Here is a 15,255-nt window from a genome sequence, read left to right as displayed (position 1 = left end):
AGTCAACCACTTGAGCCTCCATAAGTGTTATTTTTGGACTAGCTTGTAAAATCTGATTTACAGCCATAGATTATCTAGATGAAATATGCAGTAAAATAATATGTAGTTTGGCCTTTTAGCTTTATAGATTACCCTAGTCCTACAAATAAATCCAAACTAAAAAGAAGATAATAATACCACTGAGAAGTATTAGTATTGTGATTTGCCCTGGGCCTCAGACTGCTATGAGGAGTTATTAATAAATAACTATTCTGACTGTCAGAACTTGGGCCTTGGAATCCCAGTTCTGTGTGTCATGGCCCATAATTTTTCTGAAGCAGAAGAATAACATATGCAGATCTCTCGCTTTTTGCAAGCCTATAAAACTTTATGGCAAGAGCTTCAATAAGAGACAAAGTAAAGATCAGCCCTGGATGGAAGCAAACGCTAAGGAAGTTTTCTTCGATTTTCACAGTGGGACCGCCATTAGGTACTCAGACAGAGTTAAGACCGGGGTCACTGGAGAGCAGATCTGGCTACAAATCAATGAGCCCACCCCGAATGACAAAGGGAAGTACGTCATGGAGCTCTTTGATGGCAAAACTGGACATCAGAAGACAGTGGATCTTTCTGGACAAGGTAAACAGATATTTTGCAGATTCAAATTTACTCTGGATGAATGAGCCTTTTGAAAGGAATGAAGGGAGCTGGGCATGGTGGCTCATGCCTGTAATCCCAACACCTTGAAAGGCCAAGGCAGGAGGATGGCTTGAAGTCAGGAGTTCAAGACAAACCTGGGCAGCATAGTAAAACCTCATCTCTTAAAAAAAAAAAAAAAAGGTAGCTGGGCAAAGTGGCACCTGTAGTCCCAGCTACTTGGGAAGCAGGCGAATCAGATGAGCCCAGGAGATCAAGACCACCCAGCCTGGAGCAACATAGCGAAACCCCGTTTCTATAAAATATAAAAATAAATAAATAATAAAAAATGCTCAGTTATAAGTAAAAAGTTAAAAAATACTGGGCCATTTCTCCCTTTCCCAGAACTATACTCTTCATCCTATTCTTTCTTACAAAAGTAAAATCGTCTGCTGGTATGGTGGCCTTTAATCCTAGCACTCTGGGAGGCCAAGGTGGGAGGATCACTTGAGGCCAGGAATTTAAGACCAGTCTGGGCAATACAGTGAGACCCCAGCTCTTCAAAAACAAAATTTTAAGAAATTAGCCAGGTGTGGTGGTGTGGTGGCATATACCTATAATCCCTACTACTCGGGAGGCTGAGCTAGGATGATCACTTGGGTCCAGGAGGTTGAGGCTGCTGTGAGCCAAGATCACACTGATACATTCCATCCTGGGCAACAGAGCAAGATTCTGTCTCTAAAAAAAAATAAATAAATAAAATAAAATAGTCTATACTGTATTAAAGTTAATAAAGACAACTGTGGACTGACTTTTCCTCTACTCCTTCATTTTAAAATACAATCTCAGGTGGGCACGGTGGCTCACGCCTGTAATCCTAGCACTTTGGGAGGTTGAGGTGGGTGGATCACCTGAGGTCAGGAGTTTGAGACCAGCCTGACCAACATGGTGAAACCCGTCTCTACTAAAAATACAAAAATTAGCTGGCTGTGGTGGCACATGCCTGTAACCCCAGCTACTCGGGAGGCTGAGGTAGGAGAATCATTTGAGCCCAAGTGACAGAGGTTGCAGTGATTCGAGATTGCGCCACTGTGCTCCAGCCTGGGCTACAGAGCAAGACTCTGTCAAAAAATAAAAAATAAAAATAAATAAATAAATAAATGCAACCTCAATATTCAGTAACTCAGGTTCTTTCAACCTCAGAGAGCAGATTCGTCATTTAGAGCGTAGCCCTCCAGCCCTGCTTTCAGTGTTTTTGGTGCTGAATCCCCTTGTCTTCACTGCACCCACTCACGGTGACTAGAAAGACTCGCTGCAGGACCTGCAGTAATGGGAGCAGCTGCCCCAGAGGGACGCCAGCTTTCTAGGACACACTTGGCCTGCATCACCAGCGCATGGCGACGGGGGATTTCTTCCACACTCCATCTGACAGTGTGAAACACAACCGAAAAAGGGAGGCAGTAAGGGGGTGGAAAAATTTTAAATTTTTAAAATTTTATTTTTACTCTCTGGTCCACCAAAGCTTATTTAACTACCCCACTCTGAAATCCTTTTTAAGGAAAAGTCTGTAGATTGTCCTAACAGCATTGCCACTGCTACCAAGCACAGATTGGCTCGGCCATTCCCACCTCTGTCTCAGAGTGGTGTGGGGACAAGGGGAAGCACTGACTTCAGCCTGGGTCCGCCTAACCAGTCTACCCCTCATTTTACAGATGAGAGAAACTCAGGACCAGCAACTTTAAGCCTAGCTTTATACTTATTTTTCCCATCTGTAAAATGAGGGAATAAACTAGTATTATCTAAGCACTCTCTAGACTTAAAATATTATGATTCCTAGACCACTGAGGAGATTAAAGACGAGGTGAGAGGGATTTCAGAATGAAGCTACCTGCCAGACATGGTGGCTTACACCTGTCATCCCAACATTTTGAGAGGCTGAGGCAGGAGGATGGATTGAGCCCAGGAGTTCAAGACCAGCCTGGACAACATAGCGAGATCCTGTCTCTACAAAATTTAAAAAAATTAAAAATAACTAGGTGTGGTGGCACACACCTATAGTTCCAGTTACTCGAGAGGATCACGTGAGCCCAGGAGTTTGAGGCTACCTCAAGCTATGATTACTGCACTCCAGCCTGGGCAATGGCAAGACCCTGTCTCTTGGAAAAACAAGGCCGGGTGCGGTGGTTCACGCCTGTAATCCCAGCACTTTGGGAGGCCAAGGCGGGTGGATCACGAGGTCAGGAGATCGAGACCATCCTGACCAACGTGTTGAAACCCCATCTCTACTAAAAATACAAAACTTAGCTGGGCATAGTGGCGGGTGCCTGTAGTCCCAGAGAAGCTGCCATTTTGCCTGAATCTTTAATCAAAGTGGCTTACTCTGCAGGCACAGAAAACAGTTATTTGAGAATTATATAGATCTCATTTTCTTGTCCCACTTGCCTTTCATCCCCTCTCCATCATGGCATAAGAAACATTGCTTCAGGCAAGCACCAGCCCTCTGTGATCACAGTAATTCATTGTGCTTTGTTGCCCAAATAGACCAGACACCATAACAGAAACAGAGTTAACTGCCTATCTAGGAGGCTCTGATGTCTGGGATAATTTAATAAGAGAAAGTTTTTGTTTTTGTTTTTGTTTGACACTCAGGATGTTTACTCAACAGCCAGCTTTTCTTTGAAACAGACTTTTATGGCCGGGCGCAGTGGCTCATGCCTGTAATCCCAGCACTTTGGGAGGCCGAGGCGGGCAGATCACTTAAGGTCAGGAGTTTGAGACCAGCCTGCCCAACATGGTGAAATGCCATCTCTATTAAAAACACAAAAATTAACTGGGTGTGGTGGTGCATGCTACTTGATTAGTCCCAGCTACTTGGGAGGCTGAGGCAGGAGAATCGCTTATACCTGGGAGGTGGAGGTTGCAGTGAGCCGAGATTGCACCATTGCACTCCAGCCTGGGCACAGCGAGACTCCGTCTCAAAAAAAGAAAAGAAACAGACATTTATTCCCATATTTTTCTTCGTTGGAGTTAATCTCTGCCTTTCCATTTGAGGGGCTGAAACCCTCTGGCTGAGTTGAAAGCTTCTAAAATCTACTATTTAGTATTTTGTGCCTAGAAAGTATTTCCTGACCTTGTTAAGTACATTAAGCTGTGGAGTGAACACATAAGCACAGTCTTAATCAAAGTCAGTTTAGTCATGTCTGGACCGATCACAATGATCTCCAGTTGTGAATTTTAATACCCTTGTGTGTTGTCAATTCTGGGTGAGAAAATTCTAACTCTTCTTTTTTCATTTAAAGCATACGACGAGGCCTATGCTGAATTCCAGAGGTTGAAGTAAGTCCCTTGTCCTAACCAATGCCACTTGCATGCACTAATTTCCCTGGAAGCTTGCATTACTTACCCCTCTGAGTGTTAGAAAGAGCCTTTTATTTCAGAAAATACAGTAGAAGTAGCACTTCCCACCGTTATATTGAACAGCAAAATGTTTCTGAGGCGATGAAAATGTCATCAAGTTTAGCTACTTTGAAGTAATACTAACACTAAATTCTTCTTTGTTTGTTTCTCTCAACCACAGACAAGCTGCCATTGCCGAGAAAAGTGAGTAAACCATTTTCACAAGTACTCCTGGGATAGAGTCAAAAGATAATTTTGTTTTGCTATTATGACTACAGATGGAGGAGAGTGGAAGTGTTTTTTTGTTGTTGTTGTTTCTTTTTTAAATCTTAGGTGTTCTACATATGTTTTCATTTTAGTCTTTTGAGTAAGAATAGCTATGAAAAGAAGGTCTCAGGTTACATTGTAAAGAATGTCACCCTACCCTTGACTTGAGCTACAACCCAGACATCCTGAGAAACCTCTTGGCTGCAAATCATACAATAGGTTGTCAGTCACTTGCAGATACAGTGTCTCATAAAAGTGTATATGTATTGGAGAAAAGAAACATCAAGAAACATTGTAAGGGCCAGGCGCAGTGGCTCACACCTGTAATCCTAGCGCTTTGGGAGGCCGAGGTGGGTGGATCACCTGAGGTCAGGAGTTCAAGACCAGCCTGGCCAAGATGGTGAAACCCCGTCTCTACTAAAAATACAAAAATCAGCTGGGCACGGTGGCAGGTGCCTATAATCCCACCTACTCAGGAGGCTGAGGCAGGAGAATCTCTTGAACCCAGTGGGTGGAGGTTGCAGCGAGCTGAGATCGTGGCATTGCACTCCAGCCTAGGTGACAGAGCGAGACTCCGTCTCAAAAAAAAAAAAAAAAAAAAGAAAAGAAAAATCCTGAATCCCTGGATCATTTTCTTCTTTTGCATATTGAAAACTGTATAGAAGAATCAGGAGAAGGAAACTGAATTGGAACTGTAGCTTCCTGGGTGGTTTTGTGAGTATGGCCGCTGGCCTTGCCACGGCAGTGATTAACTCAAAATGCCTATGCTTACAGATCGTGCCCGGGTGTTGGGAGGTCTCCCAGATGTGGTCACCATCCAGGAGGGGAAGGTAAGCATGGAGCCTGCCTGTGCCTGTTCCTTCTGCACTAGAAACAGGTTCCAGCACCCCAACCTTGGTTCCTTCTTTTAAGATACGCTTAACAGCCCACCACCCTCATCTTATTCCATAGCTGCTTATACTTAACCAAAGTAACCAAACACAAGGTTAAAAATCAGTTGATTTTCTGGACAGGCACAGTCGCTCACGCCTGTAATCCCAACACTTTGGGAGGCCGAGGCAGGTGGATCACCTGAGGTCAGGAGTTTGAGACCAGCCTGGCCAACGTGGTGAAACCCTGTCTCTATTAAAAATACAAAAACTAGCCTGGTGTGTTGACAGGTGCCTGTAATCCCAGCGATTTGGTAGGCTGAGGCAGAAGAGTTGCTTGAACCTGGGAGGTGGAGGTTACAGTGAGCCAAGATCATGCCACGGCACTCCAGCCCAGGCAACAGAGTGAGACTCCATCTCAAAAAAAGCAGTCGGTTTTCCAATCATCTTAATGTTTTATAGGTCAAGCATCAGGATAAAAGTTTGTCTCTAATAGACATATGTAGACTACTTAGTATCTTTCAAAAGTCACCCTTTAAAATTATGAGAAACTGAAAATGTTCTGTGTTAACTCTATGACAAATACAATTGAAGAAAGAAATTACCTCTAACACAGTGGAATATGGAAATTTCTATAGGCTCTAGTTCTGTGGAAAGCGGGCTTCTTTCCTTCTTTTTTTTATTAATTTTTTTCCCCTGTGACAGAACTCCAGGGGATCCTGAAAACATGTGCCCCTAGGCCAGGTGCAGTGGCTCACGCCTGTAATCTCAGCACTTTGGGAGGCCAAGGGGCACAGATCACTTGAGCCCAGGAGTTTGAGACCAACCTGCGCAACATGGTGAAACCCCATCTCTACAAAAAATACAAAAATTAGCCAAGTGTAGTGATGCACACCTGTAGTCCCAGCTAGTCGGGAGTCTGAGTGGGAGGACCGCTTGAGCCCAAGAGGCGGAGGTTGCAGTGAGCCAAGATCACTCCAGCCTGAGTGACAGAGACCCTGTCACATACACACACACAAAAATAGAACATGCCCCTCTGGTTTCTCTCCATTTGGTTTTAAACTGATGTAACCAGTCTCTATAATGATCTCTCCAAGAGTTCACAACATTGTAAATTTGGCATCAGGTAAATCACTGCAACTTGTCCCCAACAAGTACTGTGCATTTTCCGAAGAGCCCCTGTAAGATAAAGATGCCAAATGAGGCCTTCCTTACTTTCATTTAACTCTACACAGTCTGAGCGAATCAACACAATTTCTAACCTGGATTCACTTTTTTTATCTTTACGTTTCATTAAAAAGTTTACAGCCCCTGGGCACAGTGGCTAATGACTGTAAACCAGCACTTTGGGAGGCCAAGGCAGGAGGATTGCTTATGCCCAGGAGTTCAAACTAGCCTGGGCAACATAATGAGACCCCGTCTCTACAAAAAAATTTTTAAAAGTCAGCTGGGGATGGTGGTGCACACCTGTCTGTTTCTCTCAAGAAACCCAGGAGGTCAAAGCTGCAGTGAGTCATGACATGCCACTTCCCTTCAGCCTGGACCACACAGTAAGATGCTGCCTTCAAAAAATAAATGGAAAATAAATTACAACCAGTTTAACATACCAGTCTTAGGGGTAGAGATATTTGTAGTAGAACAAATTTTCCACTTCAAAGGGCAGTGAAGACATACAGTGGGTGACTGGAATTCGGGTAACGAAGCAAGGCATGTGGAAATGCTTTAGCAAGAGGTAGGTTTCATTCAATGGTGCTTCCTCACGAGTGGAAAATAGGATCACGGTTAATTTTAAGCTCACCCACTGCAGGGCTTCTTTTGTTCTTCAACTCTCTTTTCCATTTTCCTCACCTAATCAGGTTAAAAATATACAACGCTCTAGGTCATACTGAGAATTAAGAAAGAGAATGTATATGACAGTACTTTGTAATGCAGAACTCAAATCTGAAGTGTGGATAAGAGTTTTCCATGACGCCTAAGGTGTTTGGGAGTTTCGTTTTTTGGTTTTTTGCATTTTTTTTCTAACCACTAGACTGTCAGGGAGTGTTTGGGACTTTTTGTTTGACTTTGTTAAAAGCTTTAACTACAGGCAATCGCAGTTTCCAAAAGCATATACCTAATCTGCTCATTAAGTTTAAGGATAATAATTGGACTCCTCTTTTTTTGACTGAAACGTATTTGCAGGGTAATTCAGTAAGAAATATTAATTAGTGATGGGGTAAAAACAGATTTCTTAATCTATCCAATTGTAAATGATACACCTACAAAAGGGGTAACAGATAATCATGTAAGACTCTTTAGAAAGACAGGTAGATGGGTGTTTTCTCTATACATTGTGAGCCCTAGTTCTTTCCTTATCATGTCTGGATTTTAGTAAGATAAAAATACAAGAATGGAATTTTAAAATGTGAAGTAAATTCAACATCATTAGCCACCAGGCAAGTGAACATTAAAACCACAATGAAATAACACACCACACCTATCAGAATTGCTGTAAAAAAGAATAGAAGCTGGGTGGGCTGGTATACAACAACAAATGGTTGGGAGGCTGTGGAGAAACTGAATCACTTGTATATTCCGGTGGGAATGTAACCCAAAATTGTATAGCCACTCAGAAAAACAGTTTAGCTATTTCTCGAAAAAAAAAAAAAAGAAAGAAAACATGAGCTGGGTGTGGTGGGTCATGCCTGTAATCCCAGCACTTTGGGGGACCGCGATGTGAAGATTGCTTGAGACCAGGAGTTCAAGACCAGCCTGGTCAACATAATGAGACTCCATCTCTATTCTCTACTTTTTTAATTTAAAAAATTAAGAAAAAAATGAAACATGCATTTATCATACATTCCAGCAATTGTATCCCTGGGCATTTATCCCACAGAAATGACAACTTATGCTCACATAAAAACCTATACACAAATGTTCATAGCGACTTAGTTCATCATAGTTCAAAACTGGAAAACGCTCAGATGACCCTTACGGGCATAAACATACTATGACATTCTATTCAGCAATAACAAGGGATAAACTCTCGATCCATGCAGCACCTTGGATGAATCTGCAAGTAATTGTGCTGAGTTACAAAGATTTTTCTGAAAGGTTATAGAGTGCGTGATTCTATTTATATAATATCTTTGACCTGACAAAATATTAGAAATGGAAAACAGATGAGTGGTTGCCAGAGATTAGGAACAGAGGTTGGAAGTTGGAGGAGAGAGCTGGGTGTAGTTATAAAAGGACAACACAAGGGGTTCTTGTGGTGATGAAAATATTCTGTAAATTGAATAGAATGAAACACATGCAAACACAAATAAGCACCAGTAAAATTAGAGACATCTAAATAAGGTCAGTGGATTGCCTCAATGTCAATATACTGGTTATGACATTGTACTACAGTTTTGCAAAATGTTACCAGTGGGGAAGCTTGGTAGACAGCACACCTGATCTCTTTATTATTTCTTATGGATCTCTTTATTCTTTCTTACAACTGCATGTGAATTTACAATTATCTAAATTTTTTTTCAATTAAAAATAGTAAGGTAAAGTAAAACTGTAGACCTTGTATCTACATATATATTGAGAATATCGATCTTTTAGAATAAGGTTTCGGCACAGATGAGAATATTTTCTTTAGGAATACATTTCGGTAGGGAACCACTGCAACTGCGACAGATTAAGTGGGGTTTGAGGAGAGAAGTAAAATAATGGTGGTGGAATTTGAAAATTGGTAACATTATCTGAAGCAGCTGCCGTGATTCTGCTGCCCGGCTCTTTGACACAAATGAAATGCAAAAGGGAGTAGGTGGCAATTACAGCAATGAGATTCCTCTACTGAGACAGAACCCAAAATGCCACAATAGAGCAAAAGGCATCTATATGTTTATGAAGGAGAAAGTGAAAATGGGGAATAGACATAAACTCTTTTGTGTGTTTTTGATAATAAGCATTCCAGAAGCCAGAAAGCATATAAAGGCCTTGAGGAGCATAAAAACGCCTTGAGGAGATCCCCTCAGACGTTATTTCAAACTGTAACTCACATGGGTGCACACACATAACTACTTTAAACCCTGGTCCAGGAGGTTTTTACTTATCCTCCCTTTGGTCATGCCAAGCCAGTAGCCGGCAAGATTGTTGACATCGTGTCTATTATATCTAATTTGTCTTCTTCTCTCCCATAAAACCTGTCTTGCAGGCCCTTAATCTCACTTGCAATGTGTGGGGAGACCCGCCTCCGGAGGTCTCGTGGTTGAAGAATGAAAAGGCCCTGGCCTCAGATGACCACTGCAACCTCAAGTTCGAGGCCGGGAAGACCGCGTACTTCACCATCAACGGCGTGAGCACCGCTGACTCGGGCAAATACGGGCTGGTTGTGAAGAACAAGTATGGCTCGGAGACCAGCGACTTCACTGTCAGCGTGTTCATCCCAGAGGAGGAGGCGAGGATGGCTGCCTTGGAGGCCCAGAAAGGCGGCAAGAAGGCCAAGTGACCGGAGGTGCGAGGAGAGCCAGGCGGCCTGTGCGACTTGGGTGTGAATGGTTTGGGTTAAGGATGAGACGTCTTCGTGCTTTCTCCTCCCTCTTCTTTTCTGGCTTGAGGGGGAAATAATGTCAGATCTTTCATTCATATAAAAAAGCACCAACTAGTGACACTTTAATTGTTTTTCTTTATCTACAAAATTATGTGTTAAGAAAATACCATTCATAGCATGAAGATTAGGAAAGAGTTTTAAGGAGAAGACTTGAATACAGTTGGAGGGACATTGAGTGATGGTCAGAGGGCAGACGAATGTGTTGTGGGGTGAGTTGGGATTAGCTGCAGCTGTGAAGCCACAGCCGTGTCTCGTGTGTTGTCACAGAAGTGCTGTGCTTTTCAACGGGCGCCTTATGGCTGGGAACCTCCTCAGTATGAATAAACAGTTTTCACATCTGTCCTCTTCTCCAACACTGTTTCTCAAATTCCTGCTGTTTTGCTACTAGGTTGGGTGTTGTTGGTGCTTCTTTCTCAATGCTTCTTGTGCCACATCTTCTGACTGAAATTCCTTTTGGTGGAAGCAGTACCTTGCAACATGATCAGATAAGTCGTCTGAGCTCAACGAGGTTCGGGGTGTGAAATTACACTGCGCCGGCACATCCGGTGGCTCACCACACAAGCCCATTCCATTAATAAGATACACAAGACAACTGAACGTAGTGTGCCAATTACATGTGATAAGATGGTGTGAGGTGCCTCGTGCCAGAATTGGAGACTAAGGGCCCACAGCTAAGAATAAAAGGTACAAAAGAAGCCTTCATTCTAAGCGCAGAGAACTGCCAGCTGTGGAACTTGCCACTCCCTGAGGGGTTTGCTGAGAGCATCCCAGCAGCAGCTGTTTTAGAAAGTTTTGTCCTCCCTGACCCCAGCACCACACACACACACACACACACACACACAACACACACCATTCTAGGAAAATTGTCAAGGTGAAGTTTTTTCTGTTGGCTGCAGTAGCTCACACCTATAATCCCAGCACTTTGGAAGGCTGAGGCAGGAGGATTGCTTGAGTCCAGGAGTTCAAGACCAGCCTGGGCAACATAGCGAGACCCCCCTCCACAACAAATTTTAAAAATCAGCTGGGTGTGGTGGTGCCCACCTATAGTCGCAGCTACTTGGGAAGCTGAGGTGGGAGGATCATTTGAGCCTGGGAGGTCAAGGCTGCAGTGAGCCATGATGGCACCGCTGCTCTCCAGCCTGGGCGACAGAATAAGACCATCTCATAAAAACAATTATTTCCCCTTCTTTCTCCTGCCAAAGGTAGCAGATGGGGCAAGAAATTTCCTTACACAGTTGGCAGGAACTGTTGCACACCCTCTCCTTTAGAAGTTTAAGGCTGGAAATTGCTTCTCATCTGACTGTGGCCAATCCTCTTGTCCAGGCAAGTGCTGGATGCTGCTGCTGTGACACTGAACACCAAGCAGGAGCCAGATGCTGTGTTCTCACTCCCAGATATGGCAAGTAGATGAGCTTCCCAAGGGTCAAGTGGACCCCGTGGAAGGTGGCTGGCCATGAGCAGTCTGCAGTTCTCCCTGCCTCAGCAAGAGGCCTACCTCTGAACAAGCTGACCCAGAAGGAAACTGCCAGTGGGTGGACACCTGCCGGGGAGCTAAAGGCAGGAGGGTGGCGGGGTGGGGGTGGGGGCGGGGAGGGTTCAAGCGGCGGCAGACCTCCCATGCCAAGGGCCAAGGGCTGTACAAGCGAGAGGCCCCTAAGACTCTCCGAAAAGCCCCCACCACACCCCTCAAAGGGCCAGCAACAGAGTTCCCAGCATCGGAGAGGTGGGGTTTCTGCAAGCAGCGCCTCCCACCCCTTCTCTAATTTCCACCTGCTGGAGCCCAGACTGGGGAGAAAGCAAGAAGGATGTTGAATCAGGTGGAAACGAAATTTCAAAACAGTGTGTTCCAAATTCTGAAACTGTACAAAAAATGTATGAAATCGAAGTGTGGCCTAAGACCCCTGCGCCCAGCAGAGAGGTGTGATAGGACACAGCAGCAGTGAGTCGGGGAGATGGCTTTTGTGTTCGGAGCTCCATATGCTGAGATTTCTCAGTAAAAAAGTTACAAGAGCCGGGCGCGGTGGCTCAAGCCTGTAATCCCAGCACTTTGGGAGGCTGAGACGGGCGGATCACGAGGTCAGGAGATCGAGACCATCCTGGCTAACACGGTGAAACCCCGTCTCTACTAAAAAAATACAAAAAACTAGCCGGGTGTGGTGGCAGGCGCCTGTAGTCCCAGCTACTCGGGAGGCTGAGGCAGGAGAATGGCGTAAACCCAGGAGGCGGAGCTTGCAGTGAACTGAGATCGCGCCACTGCACTCCAGCCTGGGCGACAGAGCGAGATTCCGTCTCAAAATAAATAAATAAATAAATAAATAAAGTTACAAGAATTATTTCAGCCATTATAATGACCAAACTAAACCAGTGACCTCGAGATTTAATAGCGTAGGTAAAAAGCTGTTATTTCTACAGGGAAAAAAATATAACTGAAACTATAGATCCATCACTTTAATGATGCCGAAGGTACTTTGTAACACATAAGAATTTATGAACCTGTGACGTGGTAAATGTGAAGTGGTGGTGCTTAAAGGATCAACTTGGAACACAGAAAAGACCATTCAGAATTTACTTTAGTTTTATAAAATTAATATATAGATTGGGCATGGTAGCTCACGCCTGTAATCCCAGCACTTTGGGAGGCCAAGGCGGGCAGATCACCTGAGGTTGGGAGTTCGAGACCAGCCTGACCAACATGGAGAAACCCCGTCTCTACTAAAAGTACAAAACTAGCTGGGCGTGGTGGCACATGCTTGTAATCCCAGTTGCTCGGGAGGCTGAGGCAGGATAATTGCTTGAACCCAGGAGGCGAAGGTTGTGGTGAGCCAAGCTCACACCATTGCACTCCAGCCTGGGCAATAAGAGCGAAACTCCATCTCAAAAAAAAAAAAAAAAAAAAAAAAAAAATATATATATATATATATAGAGAGAGAGAGAGAGTATAGTCAAGTGACACATTTTAAACCCTAGATCTTCCTAAATTCTTGAAGTTCAACTTTAAAACATGATTTTTCCATTTAAAAATCTAACCATTGAAGAACATTAAGTTTAAGGCTGCTTGTTATAGCATAACTAAATTCCCTTTAATTTGTTAAGCTTTATTTATAAATTAATATATTTTCTCTCCACTTTAAGAACTACTATCATCTGACCTAAACAAAACTGTCTCAAGAACTTAAATAACTTTAATTATCTACTAAACTAAGTATATACAGAAAATTTGGAGTTTTCATAAATATTCTCATGTTGTATATAAACTTAGTAAGAGGAACATAAAATCATAGTCAATTAGACATTTTACATTGGAATCACAAAGCTGGAGGCTGGGTGCAGTGGCTTCCACCTGTAATCCCAGCACTTTGGGAGGCCAAGGCAGGAGGATCACTCGAGCCCAGGAGTTTGAGACTAGCCTGGGGAACATGGTGGAAACCCGTCTCTACAAAAAATCCAAAATTAGCTGTGGGTGGTGGCATAAACCTGTGGTTCCAGCTACTCGGGAGGCTGAAGCAGGAAGATCGTTTGAGCCTGGGAGGTCAAGGCTGCAGTGAGCTGTGACTGCACCACTGCACTCCAGCCTGGAAGACAGAGTGATATCTGTCAAAAAAAAAAAAAAAACAAAACTGAAGTCAGTAGGCTAAGACATTTCAAATACATGACAATCAAATATGCACAGCCTACATAATGCAGAAATCCTAATTTTGCCTAGATATAAGCCCTAAGATCTGGGACTGGAGTTTTAATACCCATGCCAGAATGAGAGATGTAGACCTGGATTGTTCAAGGAAGTGAGTTGGTACCAGGATCCCTGCACAAATCTGAAATGCACAAAGAGTGGCTTAGTCAAAACAAAAATGGGAATAGTAAAAATATCACCAACTGACATAGAGAAGCTATACTGAAGCTTTCCATCTGCCTGGGGGCGGTTCTGGATAGACAGAAAATGTAATGGATTCCTCAAACTAGTACTGCATGTTTGTGGGGTGCAAATTTACAGCACCACATGGAAACAATATCAAGCCAAGAATTCCCATAAAAATGGTCGCTGTCTGGGGCCTCAGGGAAGCAAATGCAAAACTGCGCCACACGGGACTTCTCTGTCTGCCCACAAAGGATGACTGTTATGGAAATTGTCCTCCCACCATGAACAACTAGAAAAACAGGCAAAATCTATGGAAAAATAACTGTTTAGGGCATTGGCCAGCAGATGTGCAGGCCCAGGATGCCTGAGAGAAGGAGAAAAAGCGATGAGACAACTATGATTGCTCCAGTTGCTTCTTGCCTAGACAGAGTGCTCAGGCTGCAATTCAGCAGGGGGAACCTGTCAGTCTCATTGAATTGAGGGGATAGAGATTGGGGTTCACGGAGGCTGGGTCGTCTAGAATTGATGAGAAAGAATAATAGAGAGAGGAGAGTTGCACGAAGACAGGGTGCTGGCGTCTGCACATGCTCTTCGGCTGAGCACTGAGAGAGAAATCCGGAAAGCCTCAGGTCAAACAGTTCTTGGAGCTCACACGGGCTGGCAGCAGATTCCATTTCCACCAGCTGGAATGAAAAGAGTTTGTAATATGGGGGCCTCGGGGACAGTCCTCAGAAGTTTCTCACCTCAGAAGTGGGGCACTCCTGAGGTCAGAAATTAATCCTAGATGAAAAGCTGCTCTAGCCCCACCCTAACAGAGCTTAAAAGCAAGCCTCAAGAGGATCAAATATCTACAACAAACCGTGTGTCACAACAAGGTGCAGCGCACTTTAAACGAACACACTCTAAGATTCACAATAGCCAGTATCCGTTCAAGAGCTAGCCAGCATACCAAAAAGCAACATGACTAATAACAGAAAAGTACATTCACAAAACAAGCCCAGAAATGACCCAGATGATTGAATTAACAGACAAGGACTTTCGCGCATCCATAATAACTATGTTCCATGTGTTCAAGAAGCCAGAAGAAAGTTTTAATACATTAAATAGAGATACGGAAGAATATCAAGGCATAGCATCATGAGTTTGCTGAAAAACATAGATCAAGAGAAAATCTTAAAAGCTGAGAATAAGACAAATTATGTACAGAGGAGCACAAGTTAGAATAATACGGGATTTCTCGCCGGGCGCGGTGGCTCACGCCTGTAATCCCAGCACTTTGGGAGGCTGAGGCGGGCGGATCACAAGGTCAGGAGATCAAGACCACGGTGAAACCCCGTCTCTACTAAAAATACAAAAAATGAGCCAGGCGCGGTGGCGGGCGCCTGTAGTCCCAGATACTTGGGAGGCTGAGGCAGGAGAATGGCGTGGACCCAGGAGGCGGAGCTTTCAGTGAGCCAGGATCGCGCCACTGCACTCCAGCTTGGGCAACAGAGCGAGACTCCCGTCTCAAAAAAAAAAAAAAAAAAAAAAAAAAGAATAATACGGGATTTCTCGTGAGACACTATAGAAGCCATAGGTCAGTGGAGCAAGGTCTTCAAATCGCCAAAAATAAAAACAAATGAACAACAAAAAAACTGTTCACCTACCATTCTCTACCTGCTGAAAATGTT

The 15,255-nt window shown here is 43.8% G+C and overlaps 1 protein-coding gene across 2 annotated transcripts in view; it reads left to right on the top strand.

The window, feature by feature from the left end:
- The window catches only part of MYOM1 (myomesin 1), a 158,654-nt gene extending 148,574 nt beyond the window's left edge, over nt 1–10,080 (top strand). For both annotated transcript variants that reach the window (XM_037982472.2, XM_037982473.2), the window contains 5 exons: nt 455–618; nt 3,915–3,951; nt 4,193–4,215; nt 5,053–5,108; nt 9,334–10,080. In XM_037982472.2, the coding sequence (XP_037838400.2) occupies nt 455–618; nt 3,915–3,951; nt 4,193–4,215; nt 5,053–5,108; nt 9,334–9,627 (574 nt within the window). In that variant the 3' untranslated portion in view covers nt 9,628–10,080. The remainder of the gene's footprint in view (nt 1–454; nt 619–3,914; nt 3,952–4,192; nt 4,216–5,052; nt 5,109–9,333) is intronic.
- Nucleotides 10,081–15,255: the final 5,175 nt, after the last annotated feature.

Source organism: Chlorocebus sabaeus, chromosome 18, assembly GCF_047675955.1.
Source record: "Chlorocebus sabaeus isolate Y175 chromosome 18, mChlSab1.0.hap1, whole genome shotgun sequence".
Classification (NCBI taxonomy): domain Eukaryota; kingdom Metazoa; phylum Chordata; class Mammalia; order Primates; family Cercopithecidae; genus Chlorocebus; species Chlorocebus sabaeus.
Note: the sequence above shows the minus strand (reverse complement) of the source record. Positions and strands in the feature narration are given on the sequence as shown.